The 20,735-nt window shown below is 43.2% G+C and overlaps 1 protein-coding gene across 1 annotated transcript in view; it reads right to left on the bottom strand.

The window, feature by feature from the left end:
- Nucleotides 1–20,735, bottom strand: part of LOC310989093 (protein sidekick-1-like) — a gene marked incomplete at both ends in the record, with an annotated part of 280,354 nt that overhangs the window by 97,689 nt on the left and 161,930 nt on the right. Inside the window, 3 exons of the mRNA XM_083975990.1 lie at nucleotides 2,628–2,803; nucleotides 6,356–6,458; nucleotides 17,736–17,762. Of these exons, the coding sequence (XP_083832116.1) occupies nucleotides 2,628–2,803; nucleotides 6,356–6,458; nucleotides 17,736–17,762 (306 nt within the window). The remainder of the gene's footprint in view (nucleotides 1–2,627; nucleotides 2,804–6,355; nucleotides 6,459–17,735; nucleotides 17,763–20,735) is intronic.

Raw genomic sequence — 20,735 nt, 5'->3', positions numbered from 1 at the left:
GTCGACTCTGCAGCATAAAAACGGATCCTCCATTTAGACCTGAGTATTTTAAAGTGTCATTGGAAGGCAGGTTTTTCTGTCTCGGCGCCCTGTGAAATGACTTCCACACAGTCGCAGAAAAACACATTCTGCTAGTTTCCCAAGGGAAACAATCACCTTTTTAAACTACTCCATTTTGCTGCCAATAACTGTTCCCTCTAAACATCTTCACCAGCGTCGCTCTAAATTCTCATAGAAGCTCAGAGAGAGAGAGAGAGAGAAAAGAAATCCCTCGATTTGAATGTGAATATATGCCTTTTGGTGTATTTCTGTAGTGCTACACGTTTTTATTTATTTATTTATTCTTTAAAAGCCTATACTCCTACATACGCTCCATTTCTTTTAAAAACATTTGTTAATATTTAGTGAGAGATATTGACACAGAAAGTGCCGACGGAGGGAGACAGGCTGGCTAATTCATTCTCTGGAAAAAGTGGCTCCGCACAGTTGTGGCACCTGTTCACTGAGAAATGACTTTGAGGAAAATGAAATGTCCAGCGTATGCATTAATAATGAATGAACGTGCACCGCTGGTTGTCACAAAAATATAATTCTTATCAAATGAGGCGAAGGTATTTTCATATAAGTTTCACTTCTGTGCTTTTTTCTTCTTCTTTTTTTTTATTCTAAGGCTCCATGCACTGTAATAACATACAATAATAATGTGCTGTCATTTTCGTGCAGATGTACTTTAAAGGAAAAGAGAGATTAAAATCCCTCCAGAGTTTTTCTTCTCTCCATTTTTCTGCCACTTCCTTCTTCGCACAGTGGAGGATAAACTGACATGGTAATAAAAAAAAGTTTGATAAAGCAGCGTATGTGTGAAAACGCTACACAATAGACTCCCATGTTGGTTCTACATTTATGCTACTTGTCTACACCCACTTTAAAGTTCTTTCCTACTTGCTGGTAACTTTTAAAACCACCCGTGAGTGCATCTCCTATCTTTATTGTGCACAGTGGAATTCCTTTCTTTCTTTCTTTCTTTCTTTTTTTGACAAGAGAACGAGGGGAGCGTGCAGCGAGGAGGGGGGGAAGAACAGGAAAACAAGAGATGAATAACAGCCTGGTGGCGTGACAGCGATAACACAGACACGTTAATCCCCCCTTCAGTCAGGTGAGTGCAAGGACCAAAGTCGCAACAAATACAACAAAAAAACACATTTTTTGGAGTGTTTGGGTGGCTGGATTTAGAGATTTGGGCTTTCGTGGATTCTCTGCTGTCTCTGCCTGCAAAACAAAGACGGAGAACAACAACAGAAATATTGTTGTTTGCTACGTCTGTCTGTACAGCACCAGCATCAGCAGCAGCAGCAGCAGCATGCAGCGTCATACATATTCCAATTTGTGGATCGGGGCAAGAAAAGAAATGAGATTGAATAATGAATACCTTTGAGGCCGTCTCCTTCTCTCACTCAGACACATACACTATTCTGTTTAGGAATCCCTTTCATTGCATCAAGGTCTGCTGAGCTCACAGCAGAAAGGGGGATCAGTACCAATGCATTCATCAGCCTCTTCTTCCCTCTGATACATATGAATGCATGCAGACTTTTCCCCCTGCAAGGCCTTAACAGCCCTCTTGGCCTAACGAAGGAAGGACTGAGAGAAGAGGGAACCATCCAAAAAGCTGGTGGTAGTAGAGAAGGAGAAGAGGGTATTGGATGGTGGAGGTGTTGGGGTGTTTGGGTGGGGGGCATAAACAGAGAGCGAGCGGGGGTACAATTATTCCGGCAGGTCTTTTCTAACTAGTGAGTATTCTGTAGGCGTGGGTAGTTTGCTCTCTGTGTCAGGTGCTCCCTCGCTTCGATAATCACAGCAGATCAAAAAGACGCTGACGAACTGGGTGAGAAAAGTTTCGCTTCATCAATCACACACTCGCCGCCTGCGTTGTGTGTTGTTTTCTATTTACGCACACACACACACACACACACACGCGCGCCGGCCGAGGAGGACAGGGGGAGGGATTGTGACGAGTGCGCTCTTGTTTGAGTGCTTTCAGTGTTCTCTTATTGATTGGCGACTCCAGGGAACAAAACTAATTTAGCTGCTGGGTGAGCGGGCGTGTGTGTCTGTTGTGTAGCACAGTTTTTGTGATTTCTGTGCGAGCGTGTAGTGTACAAACACAAACACACAAACACACACATATATACACATGCATGCGTGCCTTCATGTGTTTGTGATCACACGGGGCGGGTGAGTTTGTTGCGTGCATGAATGTAACAGCTGTTTGTGACTACAATGGACAGTTTTTGGTGGGTGTGCACCAGAGTAGCTGTAGCCCCCGTGGTCGACAGCAACCGCCACCGCCGCCGCCTGGGGCTTTTTTTTTTTTTTTCCCCTCAGTCACGCTCGTTGCAGGAGAGAAAGTTTGAATAAATGGAGGAATAAACAGAATGAACCGGCGCCTGCAGCGAAAATAATGTAAAAGAAAAGACGAGAGCAAGGTTAAAACAGGAATTAATGGGACACGTTGAGGCCATTAGTCTTGATGGTCAGATCTACTAGGATAATCATGTTAGGCAGCGTGTGTGTGTGTGTGTGTGTGTGTTGGAGAGAGAGAGAGAGAGAGAGACTTGTTCTCTTACCCATTACAGTGAGGTGTGCCCTTGCATCCACAGGTTTGGCAGTGCTGTTGCTTAGCGACGCTTCACAAACATACAACCCGGTGTCAGAAGAGGTGGGGGCGGGAAAAGCGAGCCGACGCCCACTGGCCAGCCGACGCCCATCGCGTTTCCATGACACCACGAGGCTGTCCATCGGTCTGAAAAGATGGAGAAGATGAGGGAGAAGATGGAGGAGAAGATGAAGGAGTGATGAGGAGGAGGAGGAGGAGGAGGAGATTCACAGAAAAAGAAAAGGAGTGACAGAAGGCAATTACAACTTATTAAATCCATCAGTTTATGTGTCAATGAGGCAGGAAATGAATGATGACAGTCTGTGTATCAGAGCAGTCAGCTGTACTCAGCATGAAGACGCTTCAGTCAGTTACTCTGGGTGTCGGCAGAGGGAATCAGCTTTCATTGAAAAGAGTTTTTTGTTTTGAGTAAACAACATCAAAACACCATTTTGTAGCGTGTGTGTGTGTGTGTGTGTGTATTTGAGTAAGACAGCATTGATACAACATTCATGAAAGAGCAGCTCAGTTTTTTTTTTTGGGGGGGGGGTGTTTTTCTTTTTCCAGCAACAGTTCAATTCTGACAAGCAAGCTGCATTAAAATTTACATTTTATTTCCCCCAAAAAGTTGCATTTATATTAAAGTGAAAACTAGAAAACAGCTCATTATGCAGCCAGCAGCAGGTGTGTTATGTTAAGGCCAGATTAAAAGTCACAGTTCAGCTGTGAGATGTTGTGTCTGCAAATGGTAAACTACACAGAAATGAATCAAGATGTAATGATGGAAACACAAATGCTCATTAATAGGACGCTGGGGTTATAATTAATCATCAGGAAAATTGATTGAGGTGGTGTTATGTGTAAAACTAAAGAAGAGAAACTAAACAGATGGAACAACATTAAACAATGACATATCAAAAGACTGTTTTCCAAAATGCATTAGCTGAGACACCATCAGTGATACTGCTTTGATTTATTATTATTATTGCATTCTTTTGATTTCAAAGATGTTTTCTTTTTTATCATTATTATCATTGTCATTATTATTATTATCACAGCAGCAGCTTTGTTGATTACTTGGGTAAGGAACAAAGGGACGGCATATTCACAGATGTGCAGGAGGTGACGACAAGCTGTTAATTTCACCAGGGTGAGGTGTGGGAGATGATGTTATATATATGATAAAGGAGATCTGGTCACATATTCTCTGCTGCTGCTGTGTGAGTGTAAATCAGGTCAATTCAAAAATATCAAGGGAATAAGAGCAAATATGTGCAAGAAGCCAATACATAACTTAAGTTAGATGTATTTGTAACCAAGTCCAACTGTAAACAATACGCTGTCAGACACAAAATCCATCTTGCTGCTCTTTCGTGAGGATACGGCAGAGAGTTCGCTGCTTCCTCTCTCAGACATGCACCTCCAGCTAGAGACAAAGTTGGATGGGGAACTAATTAAATTCACTGCGAGGCTGATATGTCAAAATTTGAATACGCTTACTCAGTCGATCCTGTCCACAACTCAAGAATCAAAAAAATTTCAACTGAGAGACTGAAAAGCTGATTTTACAGCTCTTAATCTTCGGGCCTACTGGCGCCGCTTGATTTCAGCCAGAAATCTGCGGCTAATTATTCCAAGATGGACTCTACCTGGACTGCACCGGTGCATGTGACTGATTAACGGTCAATGGAGCTGGATAGCAGATGCTTTTAGACCTGAGCACCGCGATTGATTTCACCGATCGCGCTCTTCTCTCTCTCCCCGAACTGCGACGGTATAGTTTGTCTTTCTCAGATGTTCTCTGGCTACAGAATTATCTCTCTGGAGCGAGTATCTTTCAGTGGCTGCTTCTCTGATATCAGAAATAGTCCCTGTGGAAAGGATTGTTCCTGGCAGAAGAGTCTATGCTGATTTGTCTGCAGTTACAACACCAGTGTAGCAGGATACCGAGAGCAAATAACTTGCCAATAAATGAAAAAAACAACAATCTATTCTGACCACACTTTGCATTATTTGCATGATTGAAATGCATCCTGCTGTTGCAGATATATATTTTTTTACACCTCGGTATATTTCAGTTTTCTTTTATGAGTAATATTCTTTAGTAATTTCTTTTTCTTATACCTCAAGTGCTATCCAGTGATCAAGTGCTGGTTTTATAAGCGACCTCGGCTCTGACAGAACAAACAGCCTGACTAACCCAGACTGAAGCAGACAAAGAGAAACCAGCACAAACACAAATCCACAGAGAAACTTCACACAGCACGGCGAACAGGACGGAGAGTGGGATACCACTTATTAAGAAGTCCAGACGACTCGGAGCTGTTATCGTCCTGGCTGCCTGTGCTTTTATCTATTCAAACAAACCCAACGTTATCTTGTTTTTTTTGTGTGTGTGTGTGAATCAATCAGTGTTAAAGGGATAGTTCACCCTAGAATGATATTTCGCTCATTATCTACTCACCCTCATGTTGACTAAGGGCTGGAAGAATTGTCTCTTCCTGGTCCGTCCAAATCTCGCGTGATTCGCAGTAACCGCACTGACGCCGGCGCAAATCACGCGAGATTTGGACGGACCAGGAAGAGGAGCTTCGAGAAGCTTCCGCTACAAACAAGCTTAAAATATAGACTTATTTAATTTTTTTCGGGACAATTACGCAATTTGGGGCTTCAGCACAAGACGGACATTACATACGAGCATCATGGAGGTATTTGGATGTTTTTTTGTGTGTGTTTTTTTACGAAGAGCTCTGGTGTCCCTTTGCAACCGTTGCATTGAAATGCACTGCTACGCCGAGACCCCCTGTAACTCGGACGGTGGACTCTGACAATTCTTCCAGCCCTTAGTCAACATGAGGGTGAGTAGATAATGAGCGAAATATCATTCTAGGGTGAACTATCCCTTTAATGTTACCAGGACATGTCTTTGGAAACATGCAACAAAAGGTAAGAGTATTGATAACTTTCTTCCTGTGCATTAGGGAGCAGAGTGAGTGAGTTCACAGAAAAAAAAAGAAAACATCTGCAGGTCCTGCTCACGGAGCTCTGCTCTGCTAATACTAATACCTCCAACTAATACACAGGAATAAGGCTGAAAATTGGCGGCGGCAATGCTCCTCTAAAGTCTGTCCACGCTGCATGCGAGGCAAACACACTGAATTGCTTTACATTAGAGTAAGCACACAAAAGCCAGAGCTCAGTTACTTTCCGCAGCCTTATGGGAAACAGAGGGAGGTTGGACAGTGTGGATCTGAGGAGATGAGTGGAAACTGATTACAATTGAGTTGCTGGCAATTCTTGAACTGAAACAGAATTTGCTGCTGTGCTGAAAAACATCTGTTGAGTCAGTCAGACTACACTGCACCCCCTGTGTTTGTGTGTGTGTGTATGTGGGTGGGTGAGTGCGTGCAAACAGTACTTGGCATGGGGCAGTGTAAATTTGTGGGTGCGTTTAGCTGCTCTGCTGATGTCAGATGGGACTTTCATCCAACTTCTGTTTAAGTTAACTTGGTACTGGTGTGTGTGTGTGTGTCAGTGTGTGTCAGTGTGTCTTTAAACTATTGCTTTTGGAGGGGGACTTGCTGAGCTACGGGTTTATAAGGGGTCCTCTAATTGCCCAGGAAGAAAACAATGCTGTCTAGCAGGAAAGAAATTGTTCATGTGTATGTGTTTGTGTGCAAGTACATAAAAGAAATTTACCTGGCATTAGCGATGCACTCCAGTATCGCCTCGGTCCCTGCCACCACCGTAGTGTCTCTGGGTCCAATCACAATCGCTGCAGCCACAAGCTCTGACTCAGGATCTGTGACAGAGGGAGAAAATATGAGCAGCAGTTTAGCTCATAAATCACACTCCCGCACACACGGCAGCATAATCACAAGCATGGATCACAATAGTTGCTCACCCACACCGCTATAGTCATTTACACGTGCACCATCCAAGTCTCTTCGGCTCACTATAATAATTTTTCTAACACACACAGCTGGATGCAACATTACAGTGTCTACTGTTTTACACACACACACACACACACACACACACACACTGCACATTTAGCTTTATTCTAACCACAATTCAACACAGACGAATGAATGAGACAAATTTCTTGCCATTCTCTGCAGAGAGCTTGTTTTAATATTAATATTACTGCTGTACTGCCTCTACATGTTGTGGTTAATGCAGGAGACTCGACTGAGGCTGAGATGTGATGCAGATAAACACAGTGAAACAGATGGACCACGCTGTCTGCATCTTCCAGCCACTCTTCTGTCTCTCTATTCAAAGTAGAAGTGCATTAACAAACTATATTTCCCTTTAGTCAATCTCAATCAGCATCAAGTATAAAACTAAATATGAAAAACTAAATATGAAATCATACAGACACATCACCTCCTGCTTTGAACATAAGGACAAGGACCGCTCTTAGGAGCAGGTACCAAACCAGGTCTGGTGTTTATGATTAATATTCTATTGGGATTTTTGAATATCACACATTACAAGTACACATGTGGAAAATGTTGCTTACGAAACAATATTGAGACTTGTATACAGAAAGTAAACAAATAACTATGTTAAACAATGCATGCACTCCAGGAAAAGGAAGAAAACAACAGGTCTGGTGTTTATTAAGGCTTGGATAATATGTCGATTCAACACTTTTGGCACGTCTGAGCTCTGATTTGATACAGTATGTATTGTTATTTTACAATATTGTGAATTAACACTAGACGATGGAAAAAACTAGAACTGTTCTAACAATGTAATCTTAATGCCTATTACTGTTGTTCCATAAATGCATTTGAAATTGCACTTGATTTTCAGTGTTGACTCTTGTCTTTATTTAAATCAATGTTAAAGGGACTACGAGGAGTTTCGGAAAGCGAATTGTTTTCACACTACATTTCCCATCAGCGCGCACGGTGAAATTCTTGGACCGGTGCAAGACGGGCGAAAGCGAAAGCATTTGCCAAGAATGTTTCCACTGATCAAGAATGAAAGTCGGAGGTTGGAAGACGATCAGATACCGTCGTAGTTCCGACCATAAACGATGCCAACTAGCGATCCGGCCACATCTGGGAAACCAGGAAACTAGGCAATGCTGAGCGAGCTGACCACTAAATAATAATATCAAAATAACGATAAAGACAAAACAATATATTTATTGAAAATTGACAAGTTAACAAGTGTGGGTAACGTAGATTCATCCACATCAATATGAGACTCTTTTATAACCAAAAGCAAACTCCTCTGGGTCTCTTTAAAGACAGTAATGATCTCCAACACCCAGACAGCAGGTTGGGTTCAGGAGGTCTGTGTCTAACTGGAAACACAAGCTTAACAGTGATTCTGCTTGTGTTTCCACATAAAGACGTACCTCCTCCTCTATTTCCCTTTTTTACGGTAAAACATAATATAATTTGCCAGTAATCGAGTACTCTTTCATGATGCCCATCCCTCATAACTACTCACTGTAAATCATGAGTCGTATCTCCAAAAGCATAGCACGTCACATGTCAGCCTCTCTCAGCTTTATTTTAGTAGCACCACAGCTATAAAACCCCTTCACTCAGTCTTAAAAACATGTTTTAAAAAAACCAAACAAACAAATCATTAAGACATATATTACTCTTCTGTCTGTCTGCTAGATAAAGTGGGCCGAACTGTTGTACAGTAACTGTTGCCATCCCAGCTGACACTGGGACAGACAGAGGCAGGTCACAGAGTTCACACATGGAGACAAACAGCCATTAAGTCTCACACCTACAGGTGATTTAGAGACAGACACACACGCACACACACACCATACTTCTCCCGTACAAACAATATCATTCTTTGCCAGACAAACAAACAACCAACCGATCAGGCAGGGTATAGTAATGTATTGGAAACAGTATAATGGGGTGTGTGTGTGTGTGTGTGTGTGTTTGTGAGTTATATTAGGGAGGAGTACAGTGGTGTGTGTGTATGTGTGTGTGTATGTGAAGAATGATTTACGAGCTGAAAGGTGTGTGGGAGATTACGCCGCTATCTGCAATTTTGTGATCGTGTGCTTGAGTGTAAATTACATCGTGAACGGCCTCTGGTGAGAGAAGGACACACTCGTCGTCGTCGTCGTCGTCGCGCCGTCATCAGGTTGAAATGTTGGCTGACGTATAAAAAAAACGTACAAATGTTTCACAGGATCAATGAAGCCTACATGTTATTGTTATAGGTGTGTGTGTGTGTGTGTGTGTGTGTGTGTGAACATCAGGGGGTTTCTCATGGCTACACCGTGTAACATGAATATGTAGATTTCCAATAAGGGAGGAGTGGGGAGTACAAATTAACAGGCTGGCTCTGATAGCTGTTGGAGGGGAGGGGGAGGAGGGGGGAGCAGCTTTGATCTCCCTTTTGAAGGGAAGGAGGAAAAGGTGGTAATTGACTCTGCTCTTTATTCCTTTTCTTTTCCTCTCCCTCTCTTTTTTTTTAATCGGAGAGAAAGAGACGAAAAGTCGTATCCTATAATGCCATGTGGAATATTAGATGCAGGTGCAGTATGACATGCAGATGATGGAGCACACACACACGGAGACACACACAAAGACATGCACGCAGACACACACACACACACACACACACAGGGCATTCATTGTCTAATTCTTCCGTCATTTCAAACTCCACCTGTTCTGCCGGTACGATCACCTGTAGCTTCACCTGTTTCCAACCTCCATTAGCTCCCTTGTGTAAATACTGTATATGGTTCATCTCCATTCACTCTGCTGGAGTTTCCTTTGTACATTGTTTGCCTGCTCAGATTCTTCTATGGTTGTTTTTCTTTTTTTTTTCTCTCTAAATAAAACACATTGTACTTTTACATCTGACTGCTGAGTTGGGTTCCTTTAGTGAGAATCCACACTAACACACACGTTTACTGTGCATTTACATGGACTACATGGAGTATCCCGGTTATGAGCAATATCCCGTTTATGATCATATTCTGGATACTGCGTTTACATGCACACAGAGAAACCTGGTTATTCATATCCCTGTTTATATGATGAATGCCAGTACTGTATGTCAGTGAATCTCTTACGTAACTGCATCTTATTAGCGCATTAACACAAACTGCAGCAATTTTGAAATCTGTTCTTGCAGGTTTTGGTGCTGATCACGTTACAAATACGACTCATTCATCTTATATCTACTGTAGCAACAGAAGCAGGGAGCGACAACATGTCCTCACCTCTGACCGCTCTCTGCCTGTCACGGCCGTCACCTCAGGGTCCAGGATCGTGTTGATGCAGTTTATAGATTTCGAGTGCAGGGAAAACTTTCAGTCGACTGTGTCACATATGTGACATACGACATGTGTGTGTTTTTTTTTCATTATAAGAAAAAAGGAAAGTGCACACACCAGCAACAGCTCCAGGGCAATAATTTACTATCACTAAAGGTGAGTAGTAACAAAACCTTTGGTGATAATAAATTATTGCCCTGGAGCTGTTGCTGGCGTGTGGACTTTCCTTTTTTCTTATTATTTACTTTTTTGTCTGGCTCACATCGCTCAGATTTTGGGATGTGCGTGCTTTTTCTATTGTTTTTCATGTGTTTTTTTTTTGCCTGCACCTACATAGATAGTCACAGCTATCAGAAACCGAGATAAGGCGTATACATGCCACAGTATCCGGTTTTCTTTCTGAGTTCTCCGGGTAGCAAAACCGGGTTTCTCAAAACTGATGTTTACATGCACAAACATAAAAACTGGATACTGAAAAACCATCATGGTCCGTAGTTATGCAAATACACACATGAAGCTGCTTTAATTTCACTTTGCGGAGAGTAACATTTTCCGTGGCGTGTGAAGAGCTAAAGATGGGAGTGGGTGGGAGACAGATAAGAGACAGAGAGGTGAGCGACGGGCAGAGGGAGAAGTAGAGAGAGCAGGAGCGGAGTGTCCATTAGCCATCCACTGTGGGATGCAGAGGTCAGGCGGGGACTAGTAGCCATCAGTGCAGCTTTAATGGCAGCCACCGCCGCAGATAATGAACGGAGGGTGGGGTGGAGGTGGAGGTGGGGGTGTGAACGCAACGTGTTAACTTGGGCCTGTGTGTGTGTCTGAGGGGAGCAGACAGATGGACAGACAGATCAGGACGGGATGAAGAGGGAGAACACGGAGGGAAAGAGGAAAGGGCTCGGAGGATGAAGAGAAAGAGAAAGAGAGTTTATATATATGTGTAGGTGGGAAAAGCGCGGGTGGAGGAGGCTGTGCAGATGGTCGTCTTCCTAGAGTGACAGACACGATGGTAGAAGTGGAGGGGAAAGCAAAATGCCATATGGTCGTGTGATCTGCGCTCTTCTTTTCCTCTCTGTCAGCGTGTCTAACATCCTTTTTCTCTGAGGAAATCTCTATCAATTCATCTCATCTGGATCTCTCCTTCCCTACTGCCTACCCTCCCTCCCTTACTCCCTATCATCCTCTTATCTCCTCCTTCTTCTTGTTTAAACAGGGATTATTAAATTAATCTTCCTCAACTTAAACAAGGAGAAATATTCAAACTGGCAGGCACCATTATCCTGTGTGTGTGTGTGTGTGTGTGTGTGTGTGTGTGTGTGTGTGTGTGTGTGTGTGTGTGTGTGTGTGTGTGTGTGTGTGTGTGTGTGTGTGTGTGTGTGTGTGTGTGTGTGTGTGTGTGTGTGTGTGTGTGCAAGCTGTGGCAGCTAAAAGGCTCCTTGTAAAGATTTTTACAAAGATAGTCCAGCAGTTTAATCTTACTCTAGTGGATTCCTCATTTACTAAATGAGAAACACCATGTGGCAAAGAGCGGGAGCGCGGAAGTGATGGAGTGAAGGAGGGCAGAAAAAATTGCAGGGTTGTAGTATAACGAACGAAGCAATATCACAACAACAACAACTTGGGGCTGAAGGCATTCATTAAAGAGAGAGGGATGATTAAAAAAAAAGAGGAGCTGTTAGAGCAGTTTAAAAATAAATCCAAACTGATGATAAGGGAGAAAAAAAAGAAGAAGCATAAATTCTGAGTTTATGCACGTGTTTGTGTGTGTATATATGTGTGTATATCTGTGTGTGTGTGTGTGTGTGTGTGTGTGTGTGTGTGTGTGTGTGTGTGTGTGTGTGTGTGTGTGTGTGTGTGTGTGAGCATTGAGATGTGGATATAATTTAGCACCAAAGAGGCAGTGACGCATTGCAACGTTACAATGCTCTCGTCAGTGCAATCACAGCTGATTGACAGTAAAGTGCTGCTGCTGAGGTGACACAGCTGTGTGAAACTGTGCACTGTATCTGTGTGTGTTTGTATGTGTGCATATATGTATATGTGTGTGTGTGTGTGTGTGTGTGTGTGTGTGTGTGTGTGTGTGTGTGTGTGCATGTGAGTCATTCGGAAACAGAAAAATCCCAAATTAAATCGAGAATGGGAACAACGGGGGGTAAAAAACAAAAAAAAACAGGGTAGGTAAAAGGATTGGTGCAGCTTTAGGGCAGGAAAGAGATAGAGATGGATAAATAGAGCGAGAGAGATAGACAGACAGAGAGACAGAGAGAGAGAGAGAGATGAAAGGCTATTCCATCCACAGATTACAATGTAATCCCTCTTTGAATGGATTCTCTCAGATTACAGCTTGTTCTCCTATTAAATCTGTCAGTCACTCCACACTCCCTTTAGTGTTGGGGAGTAGGCCAGTGTGTGTGTGTGTGTGTGTGTGTGTGTGTGTGTGTGTGTTTGTGTGTGTGTGTGTGTGTGTGTGTGTGTGTGTCTGTATGTGTGTGTGTGTGTGTGTGTATGATCTTTCTATGACTGTAAATCTTTGGAGACAAATCTCTGCAGAGACCTCGAGAGCAGAGGGATTGGCTGAGAGGTGAAGATACACACATCTATCTCTCTTTGCCTGTACATGCACACACCCACACACACACATATACAGTATATGTCTGCATCCATGTGCGTGCATGCGCGCCACACACACACACACACACACACACACACACACACACACACACACACACACACACACACACACACACACACACACACACACACACACAACTGCTCACAGGGGGAGACTGGTGTTAGCTGACTGTGTATTAATAGAGTTGTCAGATATGTGTCTGCAGGGTTCACAGCCAACTAACACATATCACACTGAGACCATACACACCACGGAGAGCGAGATGGAGTTGGAGAGAGAAAGAGAACGAAAAAAAAAGAAAGAAGGAGAGAGAGAACTCAGGAGAGAAAGTGGCGAAGTGGGAAAAGTGACGGGAAGGGAAGAGAAGGGAAGGAAAGGGAGGGCAGTGGAAATGAGAGGTTAAGGAAAATGGAGAGCTTTTTCTAAATATTTTAAAGAGTTTTTTTCTGGAGGCGATACAAAAATAAATGGATGGGAGAAGGAAGGTGATCATTTGCTGATCTCTCCGGAGAGAGAGAGTGCTGCATGTGTGTGTGTGTGTGTGTGTGTGTGTGTGAGAGAGAGAGTGCGGGTGAGTGTTTGTGTGTGTCACTGCACTCATTAATGCTGCATGCTGACAGCTAAGTGTCATCGTCTGACTACACTTCCCTTAGAATGCCAATATAAAGCCACAAGCCAAGGCATGCCACACACACACACACACACACACACACACACACACACACACACACACACACACACACACACACACACACACACATATATACATGCACACACACACACACACCACACCAAGAGCGGAAGATCCAAGCCCCAAGGGGCGACAGACACAGACAATGGGAAGCAGAGAGAGGACCGAGAGAGAGATGCCCGATGTTAAATATTCATCTCTTCCTTCATCTGCCAAACCTTCTATCTATCTCTGTCACTGCACCACCACGCAAGTGATGGAGGGAGAAGATGGTGAAGAAGGAGAGGAAGAAGGAGTAGAGGGAGAAGTTGCACAACACATGTAGCGGTAATGGAGAGGCAGAGCAGCACCGAAGCTCTGGGGAGTTGCTCAATGATTATTTGATTAATTTTGAGTATTATATTAGTTGCGGTTTTTTGGCTGCTTGACAAAACCCACACTGACATAATGAGGTAACATTTCATCATCACCGTACTGAAATATGGGCGTGTGCAGTCGCTTCCTGCCTGCAACATCTTTTTGGTCGAGTGGGGGGGCGGGAAATTAAGATAAAACACTTTCCCCCCGTATTGATTCTGGAAAATCAAAAAAAATGAAGCAATCGCACATTCGCACATGGTCCTGGCTCTAAAAAAAAAAAAAAAAGATTTAGTCTCCAGCATCTGGAGCTGTATGCATCTGCTCTCCATTGAACTCGCACACCTCCAGCTGCTGCAGAGATGGTGACACGTGGCGAGCGAGCGACGGGGGGTTGTGGTGTAGTGTGGTGGGTGGGGTGGGGGGGTTGGAGGCGCTGCTTTCGCCAGCGGGCGGCCACGAGATCATGAATTTGATAGAGATACTCAGTTTAAGGCGCCTGCACTTGAGCGTGGCAGCGGTAAATTTCGATGTTTGCACACTAAATGACATCACCGCCAGCAGCGGCGGCTTGCAGACACACATGAATCATGTTATCAGGAGGCTAAAGCATCAAGTCACGCTTTCACATACGATTTCATACGTTTTATTCTCATTTGGGTGCATCACTTTAAAGCTACTGCTACTCCGTTTCATGTTACCTGCATTTCAGTCCAAATCTTGCGTTTAATATTAGATAGATAGATAGATAGATAGATAGATAGATAGATAGATAGATAGATAGATAGATAGATAGATAGATAGATAGATAGATAGATAGATAGATAGATAGATAGATAGATAGATAGATAGATAGATAGATAGATAGATACTGTAGGGCTATACTGTTGGGTGCATTAAAGAGGGCCTATGCAGGATTTTTTTTTAGCTTAACTATGCTACATTTTTACCTTGTAAACAGCTTTGGAGTAATTGTGATGTTTAATAAATGACATATAACATCTTTCAAGGGAGAATGGAGGCTCTCTGCCTTCCACCTTTAGCATCTCTTGGCTGAAAAACAACTTTGCAAGATCAGCCCCGGTGTCCCAGCTCTCGTCTCTGCGCACCACGACACAAACTACTCAAATATACACATTGTAACATCATATTTGATATATAACGCTATAATACGTTATAAACGTTAATTGATTACTCGGTGGCGTCGTTGAAAATAAGTGCACAGGGCCCAGAGGAGGGTTAGCAAAACAGTGCAAAAGCGACCGGACTTACATAGTTCCCCTTTAAAAAGAGGACTAAAACATAAGCCATGAAGAAAAACACATTAAAAACCAACAGGGCAGACAACACATTGCCTACCAGCTATGATTTCAAGAAATGAGAATAACTATCATCAGTGGAAACACACACTGGTCTGTACAGTAAATGCTCCTACACCTGCGATAATCCTAAACATCCTTCATTATGTGCACTCACTGCACTGCAAAGTCATTTCCCAGTACAACAGCACTGACAACAGGGACTGACAGTCCCAGAACAAATGTAACTGGTGTGAAGTGTAGAGTCGAGTACAGGTTTTTTTTTTTCTAAACGCTCTCTGACTCGATGACTGCAGGAGGTCTCCGGCGGCCTGCGGAGCCCGGGGGGGAATCGCGGTCCTCCCTCTTCCCTTCAAGTTGAACATTGAAACTGTCGCACCTGGCTGCTGTCAGTATCCCCCCGTCACACAATGTCACCTTTGATTGGATCCAAGTTTAAATAAATATTCTTCCCTTTTATTTCCCCGTAATGTCTCAGAGTGGAGGTGGAGACGATTGAAACCAGGACACAGTGAACCATGAATCTGAGGGAGGTTTCGCTGGTTCCCCGTGTTTCTGGCATCCTCGCTCTGCAGCGGCGGCGGGAGCAAAAAAGAGGGAGGGACTGTGACACATGAGAGTGTTTCAGACAAGCTCAGGTAATAGACACACTCAGGTGAGTCTGCCGTCATGTCAGTTAGCACGTCTGATGTAGCAGGCAGGCGAAATGTAGCGCAAATGGAGTGAAGCCTGTGAGTTTGCTCAGGGAGTCGACTAAAGCTCACTCCTCTCACTGCAACACAGATCCCACGCAGCCGATTCATTACGGAGGTGTGCTTAAGCCCCTCGCTGCTGCTGCCATGCTCGCTCTCTCTGCGGCACACCTGAGAGCTGTGCTGTCACCTGCTGCCACTGCTGCGTGTAGCTTTTCTAAAAAAAAAAAAAAAAAAAAAAACCATCTCCACCCTGGTATCATCATCATCCCCGTCCTCTGAGTCAAAGGTAGCGAGTTAATATCATCACTCCCCTCTCCCTGCTGTGCAGAGCTAAGTGTTTCATTGTAGGGGGAGTGATGAGGTCAGAGCTTAGACGCCACATATCAACACAGACTTATTAAATTAGTTACACATGAATTTGCTGACTCAACCTGAATTTCATTTTGCAGAGTAAAGAGTAACAGTATGGAACGGGGTATGTGAAGAAATAAAACAACGTCCAAACATAAAACAGTTCAAAGTAAGTGTGAAAAGACAGAGTGCTGCTATTGTTACTGACGTCTCATTTTTTGTTCTTTTATGTCTCATTGTGACTACATGTGTGTATGTGTATATACACTGCCTGTGTAAAAAAACAAAACACACTCTAACATTTCGTTGGACCGCCTTCAGCTTTGATTACAGCACGCATTTGCTGTGGCATCGTTTCAATAAGCTTCTGCAATGTCACAACATTTATTTCCGTCCAGAGTTGCATTCATTTTTCAAAGATTCTCAATGGGCTTCAGGTCTGGACTCTGTGGTCACATTGAATCACATTTCTTCCTTTAAGATGATGGTTCCCTACTATCCTTCCAGTTTTTAATAATGCGTTGGACGGTTCTTAACCCAATTTTAGCAGCCTCAGCAATTTCCTTAGATGTTTTATTTGCTTGATGCATGCCAAACCACAGGATGCCTCTTCCGACATGGTTGTTTAAGAAATGAGACTGCGTCAGTTAGGGTTTAATAAGTTGAAACATGGCTGAAACATAATCATCCATGCAGTAATTATCCAATGGGAGGCTCTTACCTATTACTGTAGCTTAGTTAAATCCAAGTGGTGACTTTTTTTTTGGACGGGCAGTGTATTTTATCATACTATTGTTAGTGTTTTATAACTTATTATAGTATATATTGGAATTAACTTAGAGAGAAGGGGCGGGATTAAATAAACTTCAGCTCGTTCCCACTCCTTTTGAACATGAATAATTGTTAAGTTTCGTTGTTGTTGTTTTATTTTGCGCTGTTGTCTTGTATTTACTGTTGTTTTTTTTGTTGTTTTTTTTTGATGTTCTTCTTTTATTCTGTGTTCAAATAAACTTTCATTCAAATTAAACAAGTCCAATAGTCCTTTGTCACTGTTAGAGGGGGGAAATATATTCATCAACTACTTCCAAACAGAGATTAAAAAATTGCTTTAAATCTTGGTTCTGATTTGTGTTCGCAAAACTGTTCGCGATGATGCGAGCCATGCAGGTCCAGTACGGGCAGGTGCAAAAAAGCTAAAGCACCAAAACAGCGAAAAGGGAATAAGTGAAGGTGATAAGTGGCTTTTCATAGTTTTTCATAAAGTGCAAAGGCGTCTTACACAAGAGCATCTCATCTGTCATGCGTGACAATGTTGTCGTGTGAGCTAAAGATACATCCTGTGACAAATCACCGCGCTTCAGCCGGCAGAGACACACACATGGATCACACAGCAATAAGGGACTCACCACCGCTGCTGCTGCTGCTTCAGACTCTCACATTACTTACTCTATATAGGCCTCGGTCATACGGTAGTTTGGCCTTGAAGTCAAAGTAAGTGACCAACTGCACGTTTTTTTTTCTTCCACCGGCCATCATGTGGCACAAGCACTCGTGAAAAACATCTTTTACAGCGTGTACCCACCGCCGCTGCCAATGTGACCTTCAGGGGAAAAAGCCTTTAGCTAAGCGGCCCCTTAGCTACCGACCTTCTGGTGGGAGCGAAGGGTCACAGCAATATTTGTCTCTGGATAGAGGGAAGCAGCAGCCAGAGAGAGAGAGAGAGCAGGGAAAAGATAATGTAAATGTAAATGGGTTCTTTACCTGTTGACCCACGGTTCTTCTTGCCAACTGTCCATCAGCCAGAGAGAATGAGATGAAAAGAAGCGGGACGAAAAGGGTGAGATAGGAAGTGGGGTAGGAAAAGGGAGGGGGGAAACAGAGAGAGATATAATTTAGATTTCAAGTGGTTTTTTTACAGGGTGCAGCAAAAAAGACACATTCAGCAAACACACATATACGTCTATATATAAGAAGAAGAAAAAGGCAAAAGATATAGAATAGAATACAGGCTTCTACAAATCAGCTGCTGTGAGTTGAGGAGGCAAAGGAAAAAGAAGAAAAGACTCCTTCTCGGAGAAGACAAAAAAAAACAAATAGACAAAAAGAGACAGAGAAATGGATGAGAGGGAGGAAGAGAGAACGCCATGTTATCATGGAGTCCAGAGGAAGAGGAGCTGTTTGCAGCCCATCCATCAACTGCAAGCTACCAAATTTTGTTTCTCTCATTCACTCTTTTCTTCTCCCCCCCTCTCCTCCCCCTCCTCCTCCTCCTCCCACCTCTCCCAAACCCCCCGCTGCCTCTCTGACTGTATTTGTCATACATCTGGTGGTGGCGAAAGCTGTAGGCTGTGAGAAAATGATGGCATTGACATTCTACTGGCAGGAAATCTACATTCACTATTCATCTATCAATATACTACCCCCTTCACGCTCCCATTCAGCCACTAAGCCACTCACTCAACACTTGAATATGTGTTTGTGTGTATGTGTTTCAATCTGAGAGAGAGAAAGAGAGAGAGTAGGAGAGAGTGTGTGTGTGAGTGTGTGTGTGTGTGTGTTGAAAAACGTGTCTCAGGGCCTTAATTTAGATTCTGACGCAGCACATCGGCATCAGCGAAAAGTCCACTCAGTCTATGTGACAGACACACACACACAGACACACACACACTGTATGGGGCAAGTGATCAAGAATGAGCAAGTCATCTGATGAGGAAGAAAAACAAAAGCAGAGAGAAGAGAAAGGAGGAGAGAGGGAGGGAGGGAGGTAGTGCTGAGGTTTTCATCACATCTCCTGGAAATAAAGATGAATCTGTTGTGGACTAGTTCTGGGTATGAAACCTCAGGACTTTGGTATCCATCAAAAAATGTGTCCACAGTATATGGAGGAGTATAGAAAACTGAAGTACTGAGCTGGCATCAAGTATTTAATCCAAATATCTAGTCTTGTTGACTCACTATTTGATTTTAATAGTGCTGCTTGTGTTAAGGCAAACATATGGAAGAAATCATACTAGGAGGGATAATTTACCCAACACTTCATGATATAAATACAAGTAAGAAACTAAATATTTAGAGTTTCAAAAACAACACAGTTCAACAAATCCTGATAATAATGATCATTAAGTGGAACTGACAAGTCAGATAATGTCCTAGACCAGGGGCGTCAAACGTGCCGCCCGCCAGAGGCTCCAATCTGGCCCATGGGATACATTTGCCAAGTGTGAAAATTACAAAGAAGACAGAAGAGGCATAATATTGTTGAAATTGCATGTATTTTTCCCAAGAAATTCTAGGTTGTTAAAAATGTTTTGTAAAAGAATAGTTATTAAAGAGGAACTATGCAGGATTTGTAGCTTAACTATGCTACATTTTTACTTTAATTAAACAGCTTTGGAGCAATTGTGATGGTTTAATAAATGGCTTAACTTGTTAGGAAGGAGAACGGAGACTCTCTGCCTTCAACGCACGTGTCACTTATTGCGTCACTGTGCTGAAAACCAACCTTGCAAATACACGTCATAACATCATATATGATATATAACGTCATATACCGCTCTATTGATTGATTTCTCGCCAGCTTCGTTGTAAACAAATGCACATGGCCCAGAGGAGGGTTAGCAAAACAGCAGAAAAGCCATCAGACTTGCATGGTTCCTCTTAACATCTAATACTTCTTTGCACTAAAACAAAGGGAAAAAATTAGAGCTCTCGTTATTTATAGGTTATTGTGCTATTATTTTAATCGTCCGGCCCACTTCAGATCGAATTGCGCTGTATGTGGCCCCTGAACTAAAATGAGTTTAACACCCCTGCCCTAGATTGACTGCAGCACTTTTCTAATAGACAGCGTGAGGTGTGTGTGGGTATGGTAAAGCTGATAAAAACCAGGACTAAGTGAATTTACACATATACACGTACTGAGCAGCAAAATCCAGATGTGACAAATGAAGCCAAGATGGAGGCGTCAAACCCTGCAGTTCCTCCGACGACCACCTGAGGCTCCGAAAGGTGAGTCACTCTCCATTAGTTCACCACGATTTTACAGCAGAAATAAACATGTTGATGTGTCGGTCTCTACGGCTAATTCCTCCTCTCCACTGTGCAGTGGTGAATGAATTTTTCATACAACCTCGCTCGTTTATCGTTTACTAATTTATCAAGGATTAAAGTTATGTATAATTGAGGGCGTGTGGCTTTGACTGACAGGTGTGCGAGCATATGTTTGCCACAAATCAGCATGCACCGAAGTCTCAGCTCCACATGTGCCCCCTCCTTCTTTTGCTAATTTTTTGGTTCAGTTGGGATTGGGAATAAGGGGCGGAGTCGGACGTCACACATGCTGCGTCCATCTTTATTCACGAGCCGTGAGATAGTGATTAAACTCTAGTATTGAAAGAAGAACAATACCTACAGTAAAGATGCTTAAGGACACGCATTCAAAGAGTTTTTTTGGGGGGGTTGTTGTTCAGTAGCAGCACCGGGGAGTCTATTATTTTAGAGAGCCTGAAAGGGGGTCAGCACACACACACACACACACACACAAACGCAAACAGACACACACACACAAGCATGCGGGCTTCGGTCTGGGGGGCATACAATTCTGCATGAGTATTCAAATGACGTGTCATACTGAGTCATCTTCAGTTTCAAATGGGAACAGAGAAACAATGGGGACATCAGCGGACAACAGAGAGAGCGTGAGCGAGACGGCGTCTGTGTGTGTGTGCGCGTACGTGTGTGTTCACAACAACAACAACACAA

The sequence above is a fragment of the Trachurus trachurus genome, assembly GCF_905171665.1.
Source record: "Trachurus trachurus genome assembly, chromosome: 1".
Classification (NCBI taxonomy): Eukaryota; Metazoa; Chordata; class Actinopteri; order Carangiformes; family Carangidae; genus Trachurus; species Trachurus trachurus.
Note: the sequence above shows the minus strand (reverse complement) of the source record. Positions and strands in the feature narration are given on the sequence as shown.